At 37.8% G+C, this 17,765-nt stretch overlaps 5 protein-coding genes across 13 annotated transcripts; 2 read left to right on the forward strand and 3 right to left on the reverse strand.

The window, feature by feature from the left end:
- Positions 1 to 139: 139 nt before the first annotated feature.
- On the reverse strand, positions 140 to 8,380 carry LOC104777980 (vacuolar protein sorting-associated protein 53 A-like). Of its 3 annotated transcripts, XM_087506929.1 has the most exons (24): positions 8,197 to 8,380; positions 7,918 to 8,018; positions 7,602 to 7,696; positions 7,424 to 7,480; positions 7,166 to 7,316; positions 6,792 to 6,862; positions 6,471 to 6,595; positions 5,885 to 6,045; positions 5,637 to 5,778; positions 4,915 to 4,978; positions 4,481 to 4,666; positions 4,348 to 4,389; positions 3,945 to 4,049; positions 3,803 to 3,862; positions 3,296 to 3,373; positions 2,890 to 2,997; positions 2,754 to 2,819; positions 2,177 to 2,254; positions 1,973 to 2,106; positions 1,789 to 1,882; positions 1,566 to 1,643; positions 1,182 to 1,244; positions 791 to 955; positions 140 to 583 (listed from the first exon to the last, which is right to left on the reverse strand). In XM_087506929.1, the coding sequence occupies exons 2-24, from the start codon at positions 7,964 to 7,966 to the stop codon at positions 281 to 283; spliced, it is 2,475 nt and encodes an 824-aa protein (XP_087363055.1). In that variant the 5' UTR covers positions 7,967 to 8,018; positions 8,197 to 8,380; the 3' UTR covers positions 140 to 280. The 3 variants fall into 3 exon arrangements, with proteins under 3 accessions (XP_087363055.1, XP_087363057.1, XP_087363056.1); XM_087506931.1 differs by lacking the exons at positions 7,424 to 7,480; positions 7,602 to 7,696; positions 7,918 to 8,018; positions 8,197 to 8,380 and adding an exon at positions 6,957 to 7,053 and having other exon boundaries at positions 7,166 to 7,306; XM_087506930.1 differs by lacking the exons at positions 7,424 to 7,480; positions 7,602 to 7,696; positions 7,918 to 8,018; positions 8,197 to 8,380 and adding an exon at positions 6,957 to 7,071 and having other exon boundaries at positions 7,166 to 7,303.
- A 62-nt stretch (positions 8,381 to 8,442) lies between these two features.
- On the forward strand, positions 8,443 to 11,591 carry LOC104775209 (pseudouridine-5'-phosphate glycosidase-like). Of its 6 annotated transcripts, none has more exons than XM_087506937.1 (13): positions 8,443 to 8,630; positions 8,903 to 8,980; positions 9,082 to 9,175; positions 9,332 to 9,442; positions 9,693 to 9,775; positions 10,022 to 10,081; positions 10,167 to 10,227; positions 10,360 to 10,466; positions 10,551 to 10,628; positions 10,711 to 10,756; positions 10,852 to 10,972; positions 11,082 to 11,167; positions 11,336 to 11,591. In XM_087506937.1, exons 2-13 carry the CDS (start codon positions 8,909 to 8,911, stop codon positions 11,404 to 11,406), a joined length of 990 nt encoding a protein of 329 aa, XP_087363063.1. In that variant the 5' UTR covers positions 8,443 to 8,630; positions 8,903 to 8,908; the 3' UTR covers positions 11,407 to 11,591. The 6 variants fall into 6 exon arrangements, with proteins under 6 accessions (XP_087363063.1, XP_087363059.1, XP_087363060.1 ...); XM_087506933.1 differs by having other exon boundaries at positions 8,467 to 8,604; positions 9,079 to 9,175; XM_087506934.1 differs by having other exon boundaries at positions 8,480 to 8,604.
- Positions 11,592 to 11,656: 65 nt separating this feature from the next.
- Positions 11,657 to 13,565, forward strand: LOC104777982 (cytochrome P450 705A22-like). The gene is made up of 2 exons (XM_087506932.1): positions 11,657 to 12,660; positions 12,754 to 13,565. Exons 1-2 carry the CDS (start codon positions 11,734 to 11,736, stop codon positions 13,390 to 13,392), a joined length of 1,566 nt encoding a protein of 521 aa, XP_087363058.1. The 5' UTR covers positions 11,657 to 11,733; the 3' UTR covers positions 13,393 to 13,565.
- A 16-nt stretch (positions 13,566 to 13,581) lies between these two features.
- Positions 13,582 to 15,771, reverse strand: LOC104777983 (uncharacterized). Of its 2 annotated transcripts, none has more exons than XM_010502322.3 (2): positions 15,506 to 15,771; positions 13,582 to 14,936 (listed from the first exon to the last, which is right to left on the reverse strand). In XM_010502322.3, exon 2 carries the CDS (start codon positions 14,926 to 14,928, stop codon positions 13,765 to 13,767), a length of 1,164 nt encoding a protein of 387 aa, XP_010500624.2. In that variant the 5' UTR covers positions 14,929 to 14,936; positions 15,506 to 15,771; the 3' UTR covers positions 13,582 to 13,764. The 2 variants fall into 2 exon arrangements, with proteins under 2 accessions (XP_010500624.2, XP_010500625.2); XM_010502323.3 differs by having other exon boundaries at positions 15,205 to 15,600.
- An 833-nt stretch (positions 15,772 to 16,604) lies between these two features.
- On the reverse strand, positions 16,605 to 17,599 carry LOC147947767 (uncharacterized). Its single transcript, XM_087506939.1, has 2 exons — positions 17,280 to 17,599; positions 16,605 to 17,213 (listed from the first exon to the last, which is right to left on the reverse strand). Exons 1-2 carry the CDS (start codon positions 17,462 to 17,464, stop codon positions 16,829 to 16,831), a joined length of 570 nt encoding a protein of 189 aa, XP_087363065.1. The 5' UTR covers positions 17,465 to 17,599; the 3' UTR covers positions 16,605 to 16,828.
- Between the last annotated feature and the right edge of the window lie 166 nt (positions 17,600 to 17,765).

Below are 17,765 nucleotides of genomic sequence, written 5' to 3' on the forward strand. Positions count from 1 at the left end.
ATCTAATGTTGCTGAGGTACAGAGTTCGAGTTTCACTATCTGCAGAACATGCTTTCTTGTCATTATGAATCCTGTGGTGGTTGATGAACTAATTCAAACAAATCGTAGCCAAAATAATAAACAAGAGGCAAAAGATGAATGGCGAAATTTGTGTACATGGATATATTGTGGATTTAAATGTTTGATTTGTCAGACTCATAATGGTCTGATAAGTTCTTCTGAGTAGAAGAACCAAAAATGAAAAAAAACCAAAAAACAGAGAGGGTCGAAAAGAACTAAATCATGCGTTGAAGAGTCTCCTCAGAGGTCCATCTTTGCGGTCTTTGGCAGCTTCAGTAAGAGCGATGAACTTCTTGAAGCCAGTGCTTGCAGCTCCTCTGCCAAGCGCAGCTGCTCTAGTTAACACATCCTCACTGTTTGCTATGAACCCAGCGGCTGTAGCCGGATTAGTGATTGCCAGTGGGGGTGCAGGTGGGCTTGGCATAGGTTGTGGCATTGCCGCTGCAACTGACGGCTGTGTGAATCCTAGGCCATGCTTGTTGAAATCATCAAGTATACTCTGCTGATCAGCTTTTTTCAGACCCTGCACCAAACACCAGAACAAGTTTCAGCGTATTTTTAAGGCCCCTATAGTGTGATATAGAGAGAAAGAACTAATGCTGTTGGGAGAGAACAATACTTAGCCCCACGATCTAAACAGTCGCTCTAGAATACTGTTGCGAAACCAGACTCGGGTCTCACGCCAGTTCGTTTTAGAATGAGGAAATGGGTTAAGACAAGTCAAAATTACCTTAAGTTCCAAGATGCGTTGAAACTCCATGGGTGTTCCTTCCGGAAACAGTGCACGATAAGTGTCTGCCACTGAATCTATTGGGGATAGTATGACCTTAAGGAGTGCTTCAGCTCTGCTCATTTCACGGCTCACAAATTTGGAATAGCTGGCTGCAGTTGAAGTCTGCAATGATATTATTACAAGATATGTCAAAACTAAAAAAAGTAACCCGTTTCGGATTTACAGACTAAAGTGCTATATGCGTTTTCTCTGATACCGGATATATGACCGAAACAAGAATATCCAAAGGGTTTTAGGCATCAGGTATTCTACTTTTGCGCAGAAGATACCCAGTAATAAGTCACACTGAGATAACAGAAATGACATAAATTGGTAGTGATGAGCTAACCTGTCTGGCAAGGGAAGGAATCTCTAGCAGAATCGTCTTCACGGCTTGCGTATCTAGTAACATCTGTGAAACCAAAAGATAATTCATATTCGAACTCTAAAACAAACTAAAAACTAAGGGCTCAGAAACATAACATCGCATGAACACTCCGATCATACTAGTACAAGTTCAGGAAATTACTAAACATCGACAAAAGAAAAAAGTGTGAACGATAAGGCGATATAACCAGACTGAGTTTGGCTCTAGTCATTCGATACACATAAACTTGGTAAAAAAAATTTCTTCACACTGATATCATTCTAGGCAATTCACTAGTTGACTGTTAGAGAAATCACAACAGAGAGAATCAGAGGTATCCAAGAAACATAGACCATTCAAGCTAACCTGTTGAGCTCCAGTTTCGGATAGTTGCTTGCATCTGAAAATATTAGCATAGAACCGTGGTCCTAGGGATGATGCCAGCTGCACAAAGTTATACAGAGTAGCATGAAAATTTTGTAAGGACCTGCTCAAGGCTTGACCCCATTTCATGCGGGTCCAAATTTGCACAAGACCACAACCATCAGATCATGAAGGCACTCAAATCGTACACACTCTTTATAATTACCTTGTCGAGGAAAAACTGGAAGTAAACTGGTGTTAGAAGTTTCCCGAGGACAGGAATGCTGCTGCTAAGGATTGTATTTATTCCATTCACGTACCTATACGAAGATGCAAATGCATGTCGTTACCGCTTGGTCATATGGGCATCAAAAACAATATAAGCTATTAACACCCCAGTTAGATCTTACAAAGACTGGTCACCCACGCTCTCGAGTGTGCTCCATAGAACACGTGTCATCGCTGCCATTTCTGTGTCAAATTTAGTCTCAAGTCCAAGGACCAGTGTTACCAATGCTTTCGTTATGACAGCTGAAAATTCATCCTACACAGCAGCACAGCGTAAGAACAATCCTAAATAGGGAAAACTATTAACTCCTTCATGTGAGCAATACCTTGACCTCTGACATGTCTACACCATCAGCATAATGTGGGTCAATAATTTCTGAGACGTTTTCTGCCAGTTCACCAGACTGCAATACAAATAGTAAATAGTCCTTGTGAAACACCGACACACATCTTGTATCCCCGAACAACATAACAGCTTGCATTAAATTGTTTAATACTGAAGCAACAGATACTATATTTGAAGAAGTACCACATGTGTGACACAATTATATAAGAAAAATTGCAAAAACCTTTCACAACTACGCTGGATTTGGTAAAACCAAGAAATTTGGAGGTGTAAGATATGAAGTTCATTGCTTAAAATGCTTTGGAGGAAGATCACATCACAAACACATTGAGAAAGTAACTAGACCCATGGAAGTTTCTTGGAACTTGATGCAAAGATTAACAATGTCAAAACTGGTTTTTCTATGACTATCCTCAAAAGAAGATTAGGTACATATGATACAACCCCATTGACCCGTCGCAACAGGATACACACGGTATCAACATATATGCTGCATGCTGAGGGTGCCAAATGTGAGAAAGGCAAGAAAACAGAATAATAGGGAAGAACAAGCTTACTGTTTTGTGGCAATACTCAGCAGAATTAACTATGTAGCATATCACCTTTTCATCTCTCTCCGAGACCTGCACAGAGGAAATAAATAGGTAAAAACTACATCAAAAAGCACACATAGGAAACAGGAAGAAGGCCCACCTTTATCTGTCCATCCATGCCTGTGGCTGCGGCAACGATACCAGTGCCTCCTTTTGGGAGCTTACCAAATAGCTTTGTAGCATAGGCCTTCAGAACTCGTTGAAAGACCTGTAGAGAGGAGACCATTTCAAAAAAATAAACTCAAATCTCCAACCACCTTATCTAAGACCGTGAAGTAGAACATTTAAATTGGCCTGCAAACATCATTAAAGACAGCATGTGTATGCCCAACCCTTGTAGGAACCTAGGTGGCTAGAAAAGCTGAGTCAACTAAAAAGGTTTCTCCAAATAAAATTCTAAAACCCCCAAACAAAGCTGGTTCTTAGACTAAGACATTGCTCGACTTACCAGTACAATTCTATGATACATATATTGAAAGCCCATATCAAGCATATGAAAAATGTACCTTGAACAAATTGAATAAAGTCTGGTTCGTACTGAGAGTATTACAACGTTTCAAGCTCTTCTTTATATTGGAAAATAGCTGCAAACAAGGCATTTCAAATGATTACCAACGATAAGCTATAACGTGACAGATATAGCTTGTATATGAATGTTATTAAGTTCTCGCTAGTTTTTTAGTGACATTGATAGTTCATTATGCACGGACAATACTTTTTGAAATTCATCTTGAGTATAATATCCGGTCTAACACGAATACTTTTTCTACTACTACAACATACAACACGGACATAATCCAAATTTCTATCCAGCTCAGTGGGTATGACCAAGTTATAGCTTCAATGTATCAAGTAGAGAGTTATTCTACACACCTATATAAAGAAGCCAATTACCCCTGCCAATTAATACCTAGTGGATGTCTTAATCATTCAATCCACTGAATAAGGATGTAAATATCTGTAAAACGTTAAAACTATTTACCCTTCTACAAGAAACTTGCCTAGGTGCTCACCTGTGTGCTGCTAGATAAAACATTATTTTGACTTCCATCCTCAATATCCCATGTTTCCTCCTGACAGAACGAATACAACACTAAGATAACTTCACAAACGTTGGAACAAAATAATCTCGTGAAGCGAAAAATATTATATTACCTGAACGATTTTCTCCAGGTCATCCATAAGTGTCTTCTCTTCCAACTCAATATATGGAGTTAAATGAGGTTCAAAGCAGGAAGAGATCATTCCACGGAAGTTAAACTGCGAATTCAAGTAACTAGTGAGTAAATAAACACTATAAATGATAGAATGGCACAAGTAGATTACATATCATTTCAGTTTCCAGGTATGTAACGTCAAGCGGGATGATGAAAGTCTAAGAATCTCAGTTGACCCTTAAATGGGGATGCCATGCAAGATATTATTACTATCTTTTAGAAATGTAATATTATGCCTATAAACTGTTAAGAGTGAAGCAACTACCACTTTCTCTCTAAGGGATTCCAGAATTACTATACATAAGACATCAACCAAAAAAATCAGGAGGTAGGGAATATACCCCAGCGCCAGTAACAGATAAGTCTTTGTTTCCGGTCTTTTCCTGTTGAAAACATTATCACAATAAAAAGGGTAAACGATATATACAATTACTAGAGTGTGTTCCATAATATAGAATAAGAAAAAGAATATACATTCTCCTCGGATTCTTGATTAGCAGCAAACTTCTTTTCATATTTCTTGCGGATTTTGGATATATTCTGACTATTATCTTCCCATGTACCAATTTCTTCAATGTCATCTTCAATATCTTTAGTAGGAACACCACCACCAAATTTCTTTTCAAGTTCTTTTTCGAACTCGACTGTCCTTTGTAGTGCCTAACAATTCAAAGACATCAAACTTTAATAGAGGAGCTGAAACATCCCACAAGATATTCAACATAACAGGATTTTATGATAGTGAAAAGGAGGAACAGGGTAAGATAATTCATAATCATTTTATATGTCTTTCAGAGGAATATCTAAAATTAAAACAACGCCCCTATGTCCATCTGATCAATGTAATGAAATATGTATGTAAGCAAAGCTTGCATATGCAATGATTGATCTAAGAGAGTATGCCCGACCAGAAGCAATATCGCTACAACCGGCTTCTCTTTCATATTGACCAGAATATATTCTACTTGCTTCCTGAAAAATTGTTGGGAAAACAGGACAGTTAGGTGAGAAGGTTGCATATTATTGTTAAATTAAGATTAGCACAGTTACCACTGCGACTTAATCTTTCATAGCAAAGTGACTACAAACCAACCAAAAATACAAACTAAAAAAAGGGTATCCTCTTACCTTGACACAGAAATTAAAAATGAACAACAAAGATTCGGCACTAATAAAACTAACCTTTACTTCCTAAACTATTTACTCATCTAAGATTTTTTCCCTTACATCAAAATGAAACAAATTTCATTTAACTTTCTTGTTTGATTCAACAAAAACCATGCTTTTAAAAAGTAGATATTATATACCATGCATTTCTTGTGATCTCCAAAAATATGACCCATTCCCAAAAAATTACAGTTTATAAAAGCTTTTAAAATGTTGTTCTTTTAAAATATTCACTATTAACAAATTTAAGTTTTTGCACATAAAAATTTTTCTTCCTTCTCAAATTTTATACTATTCCAGCGCCAGGTAGGAGTGTTATGTCCTAACAATAAAGTGTGGGACAATTATCTAGTTATCAAGTTCAGAAGAGTAGGGGTGTTATGTAGCCCAGTCCCGAAGTTTTTGAGGACTCTAAGAAGAAAAGATAGGAAAAAATGTTCATCGCCAACGCTAGAGGTAGTACCTTGTTTGTTTGCAGAACTGGATGCATAATCTATAAGGCACATGCCAAGAAGCAGGAAAAATCTTCCAAATTTCTTCATTTGTTCGGATTCGACGCTTAATCCAAGCATATCTCCGCTCTGTTTTATCCAACTTTGCCAATTCTGCAAACAAATAAACCTCTTAGAAATTAAATAAATAAAGATAAAATAAACATGCACTTTCAGAGTTTCAGTGCCAGTAATATGTAGAGAATTAAGTACAACATACCAGCTCCTTCAAAAATTTGTTCATATGAGGTGAGCTCCCTGCTGCAAAAGTTGTTTACCAACTCTTCCCTCACAGATGGCTCCAGAGCATCAACAACCAAGCAAGAATCAGATAGCTGCTGTAGCAAATTTGTGTCCTCTGTCTCTTTCCCAGTGCCTAAACTGAGATGACAACAGTAGATATTTTTGGTAAATGTAGGTTTTCGGCATCTAACAGATAAGACGGGGAGGGACTGTGGAAGATGCTAAAAGTGAAAAAAAATGCTAGATAAGCATCTCAAAACAAATTTTGGTTTTCGGCGAAGATGAAGCAGCAAATAAGCTTAATCAGTATGCAGACACTATATTAGCAACAGAGGAGCCAACAAGCACGAAACCACAATTTTGACACTAAAAGAGCAAAATTCATCACCTGATACACCTAAATTCTATAGGGAAAAAAACCCATTCGAGCTGTAATCTTACCGAGACTGACGTTAAAGGAATTAAGCAAGAGCATCAATCACTAGCATTACAGCGGACCTCTTTTGGCTGGCCACTGACTTATTTTTGTATGTAAAATATGATCAAATCACTAAAGGCATTACCTGGAAAAATCAGAAAATACATGGGACTTCAGGATTTGCTTTATATTATTAAGCTTTTCTCTGAGCTCCGTGATTTTAGGAACATCCCTGTATGCTTCGAAGTGATTATTTAACTGGTTTACGGCCTATAATATATTATAGAATTAGAATCTTAAGAGTATAATCAGAAAATACAAAGAATCGTCTTCTAGTACATCCAACTAGGTAGCCTAACGCTAAATAATGACAAAGAGCTCCCACTGTGAACATAAAGCCAAAGCAAATGTACTACAACCTAACTGAACCAATAAAAGCAAAAGATTGTTGAATTGCAAAAAGTACCTCCAGCTGTGCAGCTGCCTCTTTGTATTGTCTTTTTGACGCCATCACCTGAAGCTGTTCCACAGCAGAGACTGCCATAGCATGGTAGCGAATTTCATTGATGAGCTAATGAATAGTGTGCACTTGATCAACTTAAGCTATGCACATGGCATTATCTTGGTTTACCATATAAAGATGACAGAAATCCACAAAATAGGTTATCCAGCAACATCATGTCACTTATCTGATGTTGCCTACCTTGGAACCCCTAATTATATAAGCCCTGTTTTGATTATATTCACTACACTTGGGTTATTGTTCTGATTTCAGGATACCATGACCAGATATGGTAAAGCGAATGAACTAATTAACAGAGTGAATTATTACTAACTAACCTAACATTGTGAGGCGATGAAGAGCAGTGATTGTGGTGGTTATGTTCTTCTTTGCAAAATCTAACTTCTTAATGTCACGGCATATTTCTTGAACCATTGCTTCACTTTGCTCAGCTTTGGATTTTATCTCTTGTATCTTATGAGAGAGTTCCTGTGTTAAATAGAAAATAAGATCAAACTTCTCTTACGAATGAACTGAAAGAGAACTGATATATAGATAGAACGCAAACACTACATATCGAACAATGAGAAACTAACCTCCACAGCACGTGTAGCATCAGCAAGATCCTCTTTAGCTTTAGTTCCCGAGTTACTCTGGGGTAAAATTGCCAGCCCAATCATAAGATTGAGAAGCATATATTATTCTTTCAACACAGAAGAAAAATGAGCCTAGAGTATAACTATTGCGTAAGTGTAGCAAAAAGTAAAAGCTCACCTGTTGACGAACAGCAGAGAGTATGCTAGCATCAACCCGACGAATCTCACCCTGAATCTTTTGCATAAGTGGCTCAACGCCAGATAGTGATGCCTCTGTCAAAAAAAAAAAAAAAACACACACATTTGAAACTCATGGTAAAAACAGTCACATTTATATATGTAGAAACCAATCAGCAGCTGAACTACAAGGTCATGATTACAGAAGCAAGAAAAATTCAATAGTTCATCATAATACTTGTGATTTTATTATGAACAACTCTAAGACCGTATAATTCCTCTGATACTGTTTTCATGAAGAAAATTACAAAAATCACCTGTTGGGAACATCTGGTTGATATACTCTAAAGCACTCGATTTATCCATGGCTTGTAAAATTTATGTGAGAGAAAACCAAAATCACTCGAAATGTGAAGATCTGCAAAACAGATGACGATCAGGGACACTTTTATTAACACGAATGTACAGAACATAGCCTCTGAAATTAAGCTGTTTATCTATATGTCACAGCGATCGATTCGACGCAACTATTAGATCAATCGGGAACAATTAGGGATTTCCGATTGTTTAAAGAGTGAAAAACTGAAGAAGCTTACGAGTATGTATGAAGGAGAGAGAAAGAACGCAACACCAAGCGGTGGCGATGACTGTCGGCGACTGAGATCGTATCGTATGTGGCCAACGGACCCAAACACTCAGTTGGTTCAATTAGAGAGAGAGAGAGAGAGAGAGAGAGATCTCTTCTTTCTTTGCTCTCAGTTCAATTATAAACCGGACCGGTTTGAGATTCTTATATCTGGTAGCCGATGTATTTAACCAAATCGCTTCTTCAAACCCGGTTCACCCGACTTGTTTCGTCAACATCGGACTTTAGTTCCTCCGTTGTGTGTATCTCTCAAAGATACCTGAAGAGTGAAGATAGAGACAAATCTTTCAGTTCGTGCCTGCCTATACATATATATATATATATATTTTCTCATACTTTGCAAAGCTATATATCCTTGGTGAGCAGCAGAACTGATTTGCGTGGGTAATTTTTCAACTTGAAGAGTTCTTCTTTTTGTTCGTTATTTTCAATTGTTTGACTGTAAGAATTAGACAAGAACACAAAAAAGGCGCCTTTTTGTTGTATCAAGATTAGCTCTTTGGTTCCTAAGTTCATTGTTACTTTAATTTCAGAATTTCCCATGCTTCTTCTGAACATTTGACCCGAAAGTTTTGTCATTTCTGATCATTAGGATCTTGTTTTGAGTGTTTTTTTCCTGAGCAATTCAATTGGCTTTCAAAAACTACATCTTTCAGGGAGAAATGAAGTCTTCTGCTCAATCTAGAATCTCGAATCTCCAGAATCATCTTTCACCTCTTGAGGCAAACACCAAGGTTTCTGTGTAAAAAGATCCAGCTCTCTTTTGAATTTTCCACTGTTTCTAGGCTTTTTCCAATTCTTAATTTGCTTTCTCTTACAAATGGTTTTGAAGCAGCTCAGGAGTCTGGTCAAGATATCTCCACAAGTATCTGAAGCCTTATCCAATGGGCGCGCTGTGGTCGCGCTTGAGTCAACCATAATCTCCCATGGTTGTTTGCTCTTTCCTAGTTCTACCAATAATCCAAGACTTGTTTGAATTCCATTCTTTTGAATCTAATTAAAGTTAGTTTCAAAACATAAGCCTATATTCTTGGATCTTGGTCTGATTTCAGTTGTGTATCTTTCTTTACCTGTCAATTTTTTAGGGATGCCTTACCCTCAAAATCTGCAAACAGCAAAAGAGGTGGAGTCAATTGTGAGAGAAAATGGAGCTATCCCTGCAACTATAGCTATCCTGAATGGAGTACCTTGCATAGGTGAGTTGATAACAATGTTTGACTGTCTAAGCTTTGGAAGTATCGAACCTGGTAACACTAATCTCCTAGTCAACTTTAGCGGTGTTCAGAACACCTTTGGCAGTTTACATATCCTGCAACCCAATGTTGGTTTCAAGATCTTAGATCACGAATATAGATCTCTTTTCGTTAAGGATCAAAAAAACAGTAGTTTCTTTTGATTCTTGTAGGTTTTTTCTTTTCCTTATAGATGCCATTATGTAATTAACAGGTCTGAACGAAGAAGAATTAGAACGTCTTGCATCTCTAGGAAAAAGTGTCCAAAAGACAGCAGGCAGAGACATACCACATGTTGTGAGTCACTTCTGGTGACTTTTTATTTTACTATCTGCACCATCATTATATTCATCAGTACAAGCGGAAAACAATAAAACTATCCTATATCAGTTCAGAATACCAAATTGCATCAGTTTATTCAACCTACTGCACTATAAACTAGCTTTTATATATAGACAAACACGTCATATACTTTTCCGCATCTCTGTCAATCTATGCATGGACTGTTTTGTTCTTCCATAATGCCTAAATGTTTTCCGTCAGGTGGCTACAAGAGGAAACGGTGCAACTACAGTCTCTGCAACGTTGTTCTTCGCTTCTATGGTAATTGGATTTATTCCTTTGAGGATCTCTCTATGGTAGTTTTGGGATCATTCATTGCATTTCAGAGGAATTTTTGGTTGTACAGGTTGGCATCCAAGTTTTTGTGACGGGCGGGATAGGAGGTGTGCATAGGCATGCTAACCATAGTAAGCTTCATACCCATTTTGTACTTCTATTTCAATTTTTGTAGTTACACGGTTAGAAAATCTGTTGAGATGATGGTGTTTGAGTACTTTTGAAGCCAATATGTGCTCTGCTATATTGTGTTTGTTATGCAGCTATGGATATATCATCTGATCTTACTGCACTTGGAAGAACCCCTATAGCAGTGATATCAGCAGGCGTTAAATCAATACTTGATATTCCAAAGACTCTTGAATATTTGGTATGTAATCCGTGGTCGAGGTATATTTAATAGTCAACAGTTAAGAGTTTAGTTTTTCACAAGAGCTATTCGTCGACAATGCAGGAAACTCAAGAGGTGTTTGTTGCTGCATATAAGAGCGATGAGTTTCCAGCATTTTTCACAGAAAAAAGCGGGTGTAAGGTGAAAATTTGTACCACTAAAATTAATCACTTGCTGAATTTTAGACATTTAGTTTGTGACGTGGGTATATTAACTTCTGTAGGCACCTTCCCGTGTAGATAGCCCTGAAGACTGTGCTCGAGTAATAGGCAAGTGTAGTCTTAGTCTCCAAATTTCCTTTTTAGAGTATTTATGCGTTTTGACTTTTGAGCCCTTGTCACATTGAGAAAACCGCTTTTTCCAGATGCAAACATGAAGCTGAACCGTCAGGCAGGGATTCTATTTGCTGTTCCAATTCCGAAACAGCATTCAGCCGCCGGAAATCTTATCGAATCAGCAACACAGCGTGCTCTTACTGAAGCAAGGTCTTTTAAAGAAATTAATATCTTTTATACATGCTGCATCAGAAAACTTCAAGGGGTTTGCTTCTTTTTCTAATTTTATCGTCTTAAATCTGAATTTGGTGATTTCCAGGGAACAAAATGTTACTGGAAATGCAGAAACTCCGTTCTTACTTGCACGGGTTAATGAATTAACTGGAGGCACTTCACTTGCCGCAAGTATCCTTTGTCTATAAGTTCCCTTAATCTTTAACACTCAACCAATCTTTTGCTGTCTAATTACTTTAAGTAGTTTCAGAAATTTATATCAGTATCGAAAATCCCAAACCCTTACATGCAGCATTGTCTCAAGATTGTAAGTCTTGAATTCCTTGACTCAATTTCCAGACATTGCGCTTGTGAAAAACAATGCCCTTATTGGTTCACAGATTGCAGTAGCCTTTTCTCAGCTGATGTGAGCTTCCTTATCAATCTCGAGCTGAAGCTCAAGCTCAGATTAAGGACTTATCGAAGATGTTATGGATTGGTAGTTATTAAGTGTTTTTGTGTTGGTTATCAAAGATTTTTTCTTTCTCAAGAAACTCTTTAACCTATTTTCACATGTTATATATATAAATATATCTTGTGGAGCCTGTTTTGTCTCCTTGTCAAACGTCCCTTAAATATTAAACTATTTAGATATCTTAATCTTACAAAGGATCTCAAGGAAAGATCTGAGAGAAAGGGTATATATAAAATAAAACCATTCTGCTTCATCTGACCCTCTCTGCAGGTTTTGGACAACAATGACAGCAATCACCGTTGACTTTCAGCTCTGCTTCATTTTCATCCTCCTATGGCTCTTCTCACTCTTCTGTCTCTCTGCTCTCTTCTTCAATAAATCAAAAGATCCACAACTCCAAGACTGTGGTCTACCTCCAAGCCCACCGTCTCTACCAGTCATAGGTCATCTTCACCTTCTCCTCTCTGTTCCGTGTCACAAATCCTTTCAGAAAATCTCCTCCCAGTATTGTCCCCTCCTTCACCTCCGCGCCTTCCATATCCCAATCGTTCTAGTCTCGTCGGGCTCCATGGCCTCTGAAATCTTCAGAACCCACGACCTGAACTTTGTTACTCGTGATCGCACGGTTCCTATAATGGAAAAATCAATACTTTTTGGTTCCTTTGGCTTTGTCTCAGCTCCTTATGGAGATTACTGGAGATTTATGAAGAAGCTCTTAGTCACAAAGCTTCTCGGGTCTCATTCCCTGGAGCAGACACGGCTCATCCGTGGGAAAGAACTCAAGACTTTCTGTGCTATGTTGTTCGATAAGGCAGCAAAGAATGAGACTGTTGATGTTGGTATAGAGATGATGAAGCTAACAAATAACAACATTTGCAGAATGATAATGGGGAGGAGGTGCTCAGAGGAGAACGGTGAAGCAGAGCAAGTCAGAGGCTTGGTGACCAAATCACTTAGTTTGGTGAAGAAGTTCCTTATAGCTAGCACGGTTGGTCGAGGTCTCAAGAAGCTTGGGATCTCTCTGTTTGAGAAGGAAATCATGGAGGTCTCGCAGAGGTACGATGAATTGCTGGAGAAGATTATTAAAGAACACGAAGAGAATCCGAACAAGAAAGAGGATAGAGACATGATGGATGTTTTGTTGGAAGTTTGTGCAGACGACAATGCAGAGTTTAAGATTACCAGGAACCAAATCAAAGCGCTCTTTGTGGTAATATCTTGAAATTTATTTTATGGTCTTCCATGGCTGCCGCGTAAGGATCATGCAAAGACTTTATCTTTAACATTGTGCACGTGGTTGTAGGAGCTTTTCATTGGAGGCACTGATACTTCAGCACATACAACACAGTGGATAATGGCGGAACTCATCAACAATCCCGAGATTCTTAAAAGATTGAGAGAAGAGATAGAAACTGTTGTCGGGAAAACAAGGTTGATTCAAGAAACAGATCTCTTAAACCTGCCGTATTTGCAGGCTGTGGTGAAAGAAGGGCTAAGACTACACCCGCATACGCCAATCTTGGTGAGGAATGCAACAGAGGGATGCAAGATCGGAGGGTTTTACATAGCGCAGAACACAACAATGATAATAAACGCTTATGCGGTGATGAGAGATCCGGATTCATGGGAATATCCAGACGAGTTTCAGCCCGAGAGGTTCATGGTTCCCCCAAAGAGGAAAGAAGATGAGAGAGAACAGTTAGCTTTGAACTACCTTCCTTTTGGGAGTGGAAGAAGAGGATGTCCCGGAACAAACTTGGGCTATATCTTTATTGGAGTAGCCATTGGAACAATGGTACAATGTTTTGACTGGAGAATTAATGGAGATATGGTTAACATGGAGGAGACTGGAGAAATGACTCTGAGAATGGCCCACCCACTTAAATGCACTCCTGTTGCTCGAATTAACCCGTTAGCTAGCTTTGAATCTAGAAATCCTTAGTTTTGATTTTATTTGATAATGGGTAATCTAGAGATCCTTAGTTGATGGTTGAATTTGATATTTCATGTTGATGTTATAGTCATATGTCTGAAATTGGTATGAAACTTGCTGTCTTTGTACTTTTTCTTCTTCAAACGGAAACCGGTTGTCTATGCAGTCCGAGGCATTTGTTATATGAGAAGGGACGAGTAGGGAAACTGTAATACTAAATTAGAAACGTTGCAGACAACAAGAAAAGCTATAGGCATCAAAGGAAAGCTATAGGCATCAAAGGAAGATAGTTACACATTTTGGATAGTCTACTTTTAACTTATTACATTTTCACTACTTGCTACTTCTGATGCCAAACTTGAGATGATTACGGAGCTTTTTTCAGAAGAAGGCTCTACTCCCATAGAAAACACGGGAACTAGCACTCTTTGGCGTCTGCTGAGAGGAGCTTGAGTTCTCTGACTGGGTCGGGCTGTCGATGTCCAAAGGGAGTTTCATCTTAGCCAGTGATTCAGTGAATTGCTGCAAGCTTTTCGTGTACATGTCAACAATATCTTGCTGCACCACCTGTTGCTCTGGTTCAATGTTCACTGTCAGGACCGGTTTCACAACTTCTTCATCATCCGTCTTATCCAAATCACCATTCTCCATGATATCTGTTGCCTTTGTGGCTTCTTTAACTGAACCTGAGTTGTTTCCTTCGCTTGATTGCTTTGAATCATCATGAGTTCCCGAGGAACCAGAGCTAACTGCAGCTGAGGGAGAAGATATTTCATTTGTTGAGACAGTATTCGCTGGGGCAGCTTCTTTAACAGTGTCAACAACTGCAGACTGGATGCTGTTTACTTCCAGAAAGCCGGTTTCAGAGCTTGCAAAATCATCAGAATCAGAACAAGTAGTAGAAAAGTACGTGGACACCATTTGATTGTTTTCACAGACAATCTTTGGATCCAAAAACTCATTTTCATCAAACTCGATAGGAGCCAACTCGGTCTCATCAGCTGTTGGAACCGCAGGAATGTGCATTACCTCGGGCAAATCTCCTGCATACGACAGAGACAACTCGACAAATCCTGCAGGAGAGTGATACAAATCGGTTGACGAAAGAGAGAACTCTTTCTCCAGCTTCCCATTCCTCACAATCACTTCAGACAAAGGTACAAGAGTGAATCCAAGTAACTGATCCTCAAGATAATTCTTCACGCGGCTCATCATATATATCTCGCACTTAAGCGAACAATCCAGATTTTTCACATCGAACTGAATGGTATCATCGAAAACAGGGTTTCTCCCTCCACCATTGATGATCTTGGTGGACAAGGAGGTCTTGGGATCGCTTGTGAGAGAAAGCTTAGCATACACATCTTGCTTATGATAGATACAGATGTTCTGGATGTCCCTAGCTTGGTGAACAAAAACCTCAAGCACACCAACGAAACTGTCTGAACTAGACAACAGGACCGGTTTCTTTGTTCTGGTATCACCACTGTCATTCAAATGGATACTACCGTTGACGATTGATGCCTCAGATTGTGGAGACTCCATAACAAGATCTGCAAACAAACAATAAAAGACAACAGGTTTCATTTGGAATCATCCATAATTAAATAAAACAAACAAACCTTTTGGAGTTTGGTTTATATTCTCTAGGTAACTAACAAAAAGACACTAATATAAACACAGAAAACAGAATTTACTAAGTGGGTCAAATCAAATCTCTGGCGAATCATAGAACTTTAAAATGCTGCAATCAAATATGCCATTGAAACAAAGCTCAAGAACACCTCAAACAACAAAATAAAGAGAAATTTGGTCTTTTACCTGATCTCAAGCAAAGAAAAAAAGCTACAAACTTGATTATGGTCAAGATTTGCTTAATCAATTCACTAAGTTACTAAAACAATTTAACGCCGACGCTTCCTTTATAAAAAAAAACAAGAAAGAGAGAAAGGGCCATACATGGATTCCAAGAAAGCAATCAACTTTCTCGAGGAACAAAAAAAAAAACCATAATCTAAGGAACAAGAACGAATTTTGCAGATAAGAATAAGGATAAAGTAAAGATCTTTTTTGATAAAGGGTTCTCGTTATAAGTAAAAGACGAAATTGAGGCTATGTTAACCTTTAATTCAGGGGAATGGAGAAAGGTCAAAAAGAAGGAGAAAGCTTTTCTCTGTTTTTCTTCTTCTTGAAATTTGCGCTTGCAAAAACCCACTTGGATTGTGTTTTCTTGAGCTTTGCAACGGAGAAGGATGAAGAAGAAGAAGAAAGATGTAGAAAGTGAAAGAAGAGCAATTATTGCGTTATTGTTTTAATATTCAGTGTGAAATAGACTTTTCTAAGTAGGCACGATCTACAAATTATAGACGCCTCTCTTTCTCTTTTTTTCAAGTTTTCACTTTTGTTTGTTTGTATTCACTATTCAGTTTCTATATCACAACGGCTCTGAAGGCTCTAAAGAAAACTTACTTTAAAAAAATTTATATTTTGTATCCTTTTATTTTTACTTTTTGTTTTATGGCATTAGAAATGATTTTATGGACCACAAATCTGATTGGTTTGGTACTTTGGTACTTTGGTTGATCTTTTATCAGAAAATTGTTTGGTCTTGCTTGGTTAAACTGGCTCATTACTTTTGTATATCAGTGAGTTCACAATTGATTTGAAGAAGGCTCAAGCTATAGTAGTTTAAAATGGACTGATTATGTGTTTTTATTAAGTGGTTTTATGCAAGTGTTATATAATAGCCGAAGACATGTGTTGGCATAGTAGTGAAATCATTGATGACTGTTTGTCATCGGTGACGCTGTAGTGGAGAATCTTTTGATTTATGATTTAAAGCTTATAGGACGGAAAGGTCCTTGATACAAACAAAACCTATTCACATGAATTTGATCACACAATACTCGACACCATTGTTGTCTTTCACTAGCTTTAGCACAACCATTACCATGAGTACAGTCAAGTAGAAGAATAACTCGAGAAGCTAACAGAAGAACCATAAGGATGAAGTGATAACAACAAATCTGATTGGTATATATCAATAAACACACGAATATATATATTCCACATGTGCCACATAGCTTCAAATTGGTTGCTCATGGTCAAAAATAAGATATCTTACAGTTCAAAAAATAAGAAACTGTTGAACTTTGGATCAAAACAGAGTAGGAGAGACAAAGAGTAAATAAGAAGAACAGAGAATGATATATGATTCTCTCTTTTACTCAAACACAACTTATTATTATTATGATAAACTGAATGTGTTACAATACAAAGACAACGTCTTATATAGGACTTAACCGAAGCGACCGAAACAACACAAACAATAAGAGTTGTAACTGTTAACATAAAACTACTTCATCGCAAGACACGACTCTTAATGTCTAAAAAACTATAATAAGAAACTCAATTATCGTCCAACAGAAACGAGCTAAGAAACTAGTCATCCACGACTGGATTTTCTAAGTTGAGTTTCCAGTTTTGTAGAACCGTAAGGCAAGTCATAGAATTCAGCTAAGTATGTCAAAGCTTCAAAGTTGCTGTTGCATACCTTCCACAATGCAGAAACTTCTCCTTTAGAAACTGTTCCCAAGATTTCACAACTCTCTATGAATTCAAGCAGCTTTGAATAGAAAGAATCATAATTCATCACAATGAATGGAACCGGCAATACAGATCCAATCCTTTTGAGCTGAATTAATAACAAAATCTCAAACATCTCATCGAGTGTGCCAATACCACCTGTTAGTGCAATTACTGCCGTCTTATCAGAGACATTGTTTCTCATCACTGCATCCACTAATCCATGTTTTCTCGCCGAGAAGAACCTAAACATTGATTCCAACATTTTAGGGATCACTCACTCTTGTGCAATCAGAGTAGATTTGGTTTACCTGCAAGTATGGTAATTCTGAGGAGGGAGATAAGGATGGAATTTGGATGCGGTCCATTCACCGGCTTCTTCTTCTATTTTGATGCCACCAACCGTGGCTGTTCTTGAAACTCGCTTTGGCTTTCTTACATACGGTACTTCGATTTTTTTACTGTTTTGTGAGTCTAAGATCAGGCCAAGGCACATCTCAATGTGAGTGTCTTTTAATGAAAAACAAAAAAAATAAAGATCTTTGGTAGATGACTACAAAATAAAAATAAATTAAGTAATTAATCTTATGTCAGATTATTTTTTGCAAACTAACTTTTTTTGAAAGTGTGGTCAAGGTGAAATAAATATCAAAATGTCCTTTAGAGTTATAGTAATTAACTAATTACCAAACTATATATTTGTGAAGAAAGAAATAAAGAGAAAAAAAGAATCCAATGAACGGAACAAAAACATAAAAATAACAGCGGTGGAGAAGATCATACTGATGATACTGTCG

Source organism: Camelina sativa, chromosome 3 (assembly GCF_030686135.1).
Source record: "Camelina sativa cultivar CO46 ecotype springtype chromosome 3, ASM3068613v1".
In the NCBI taxonomy this organism is placed as follows: domain Eukaryota; kingdom Viridiplantae; phylum Streptophyta; class Magnoliopsida; order Brassicales; family Brassicaceae; genus Camelina; species Camelina sativa.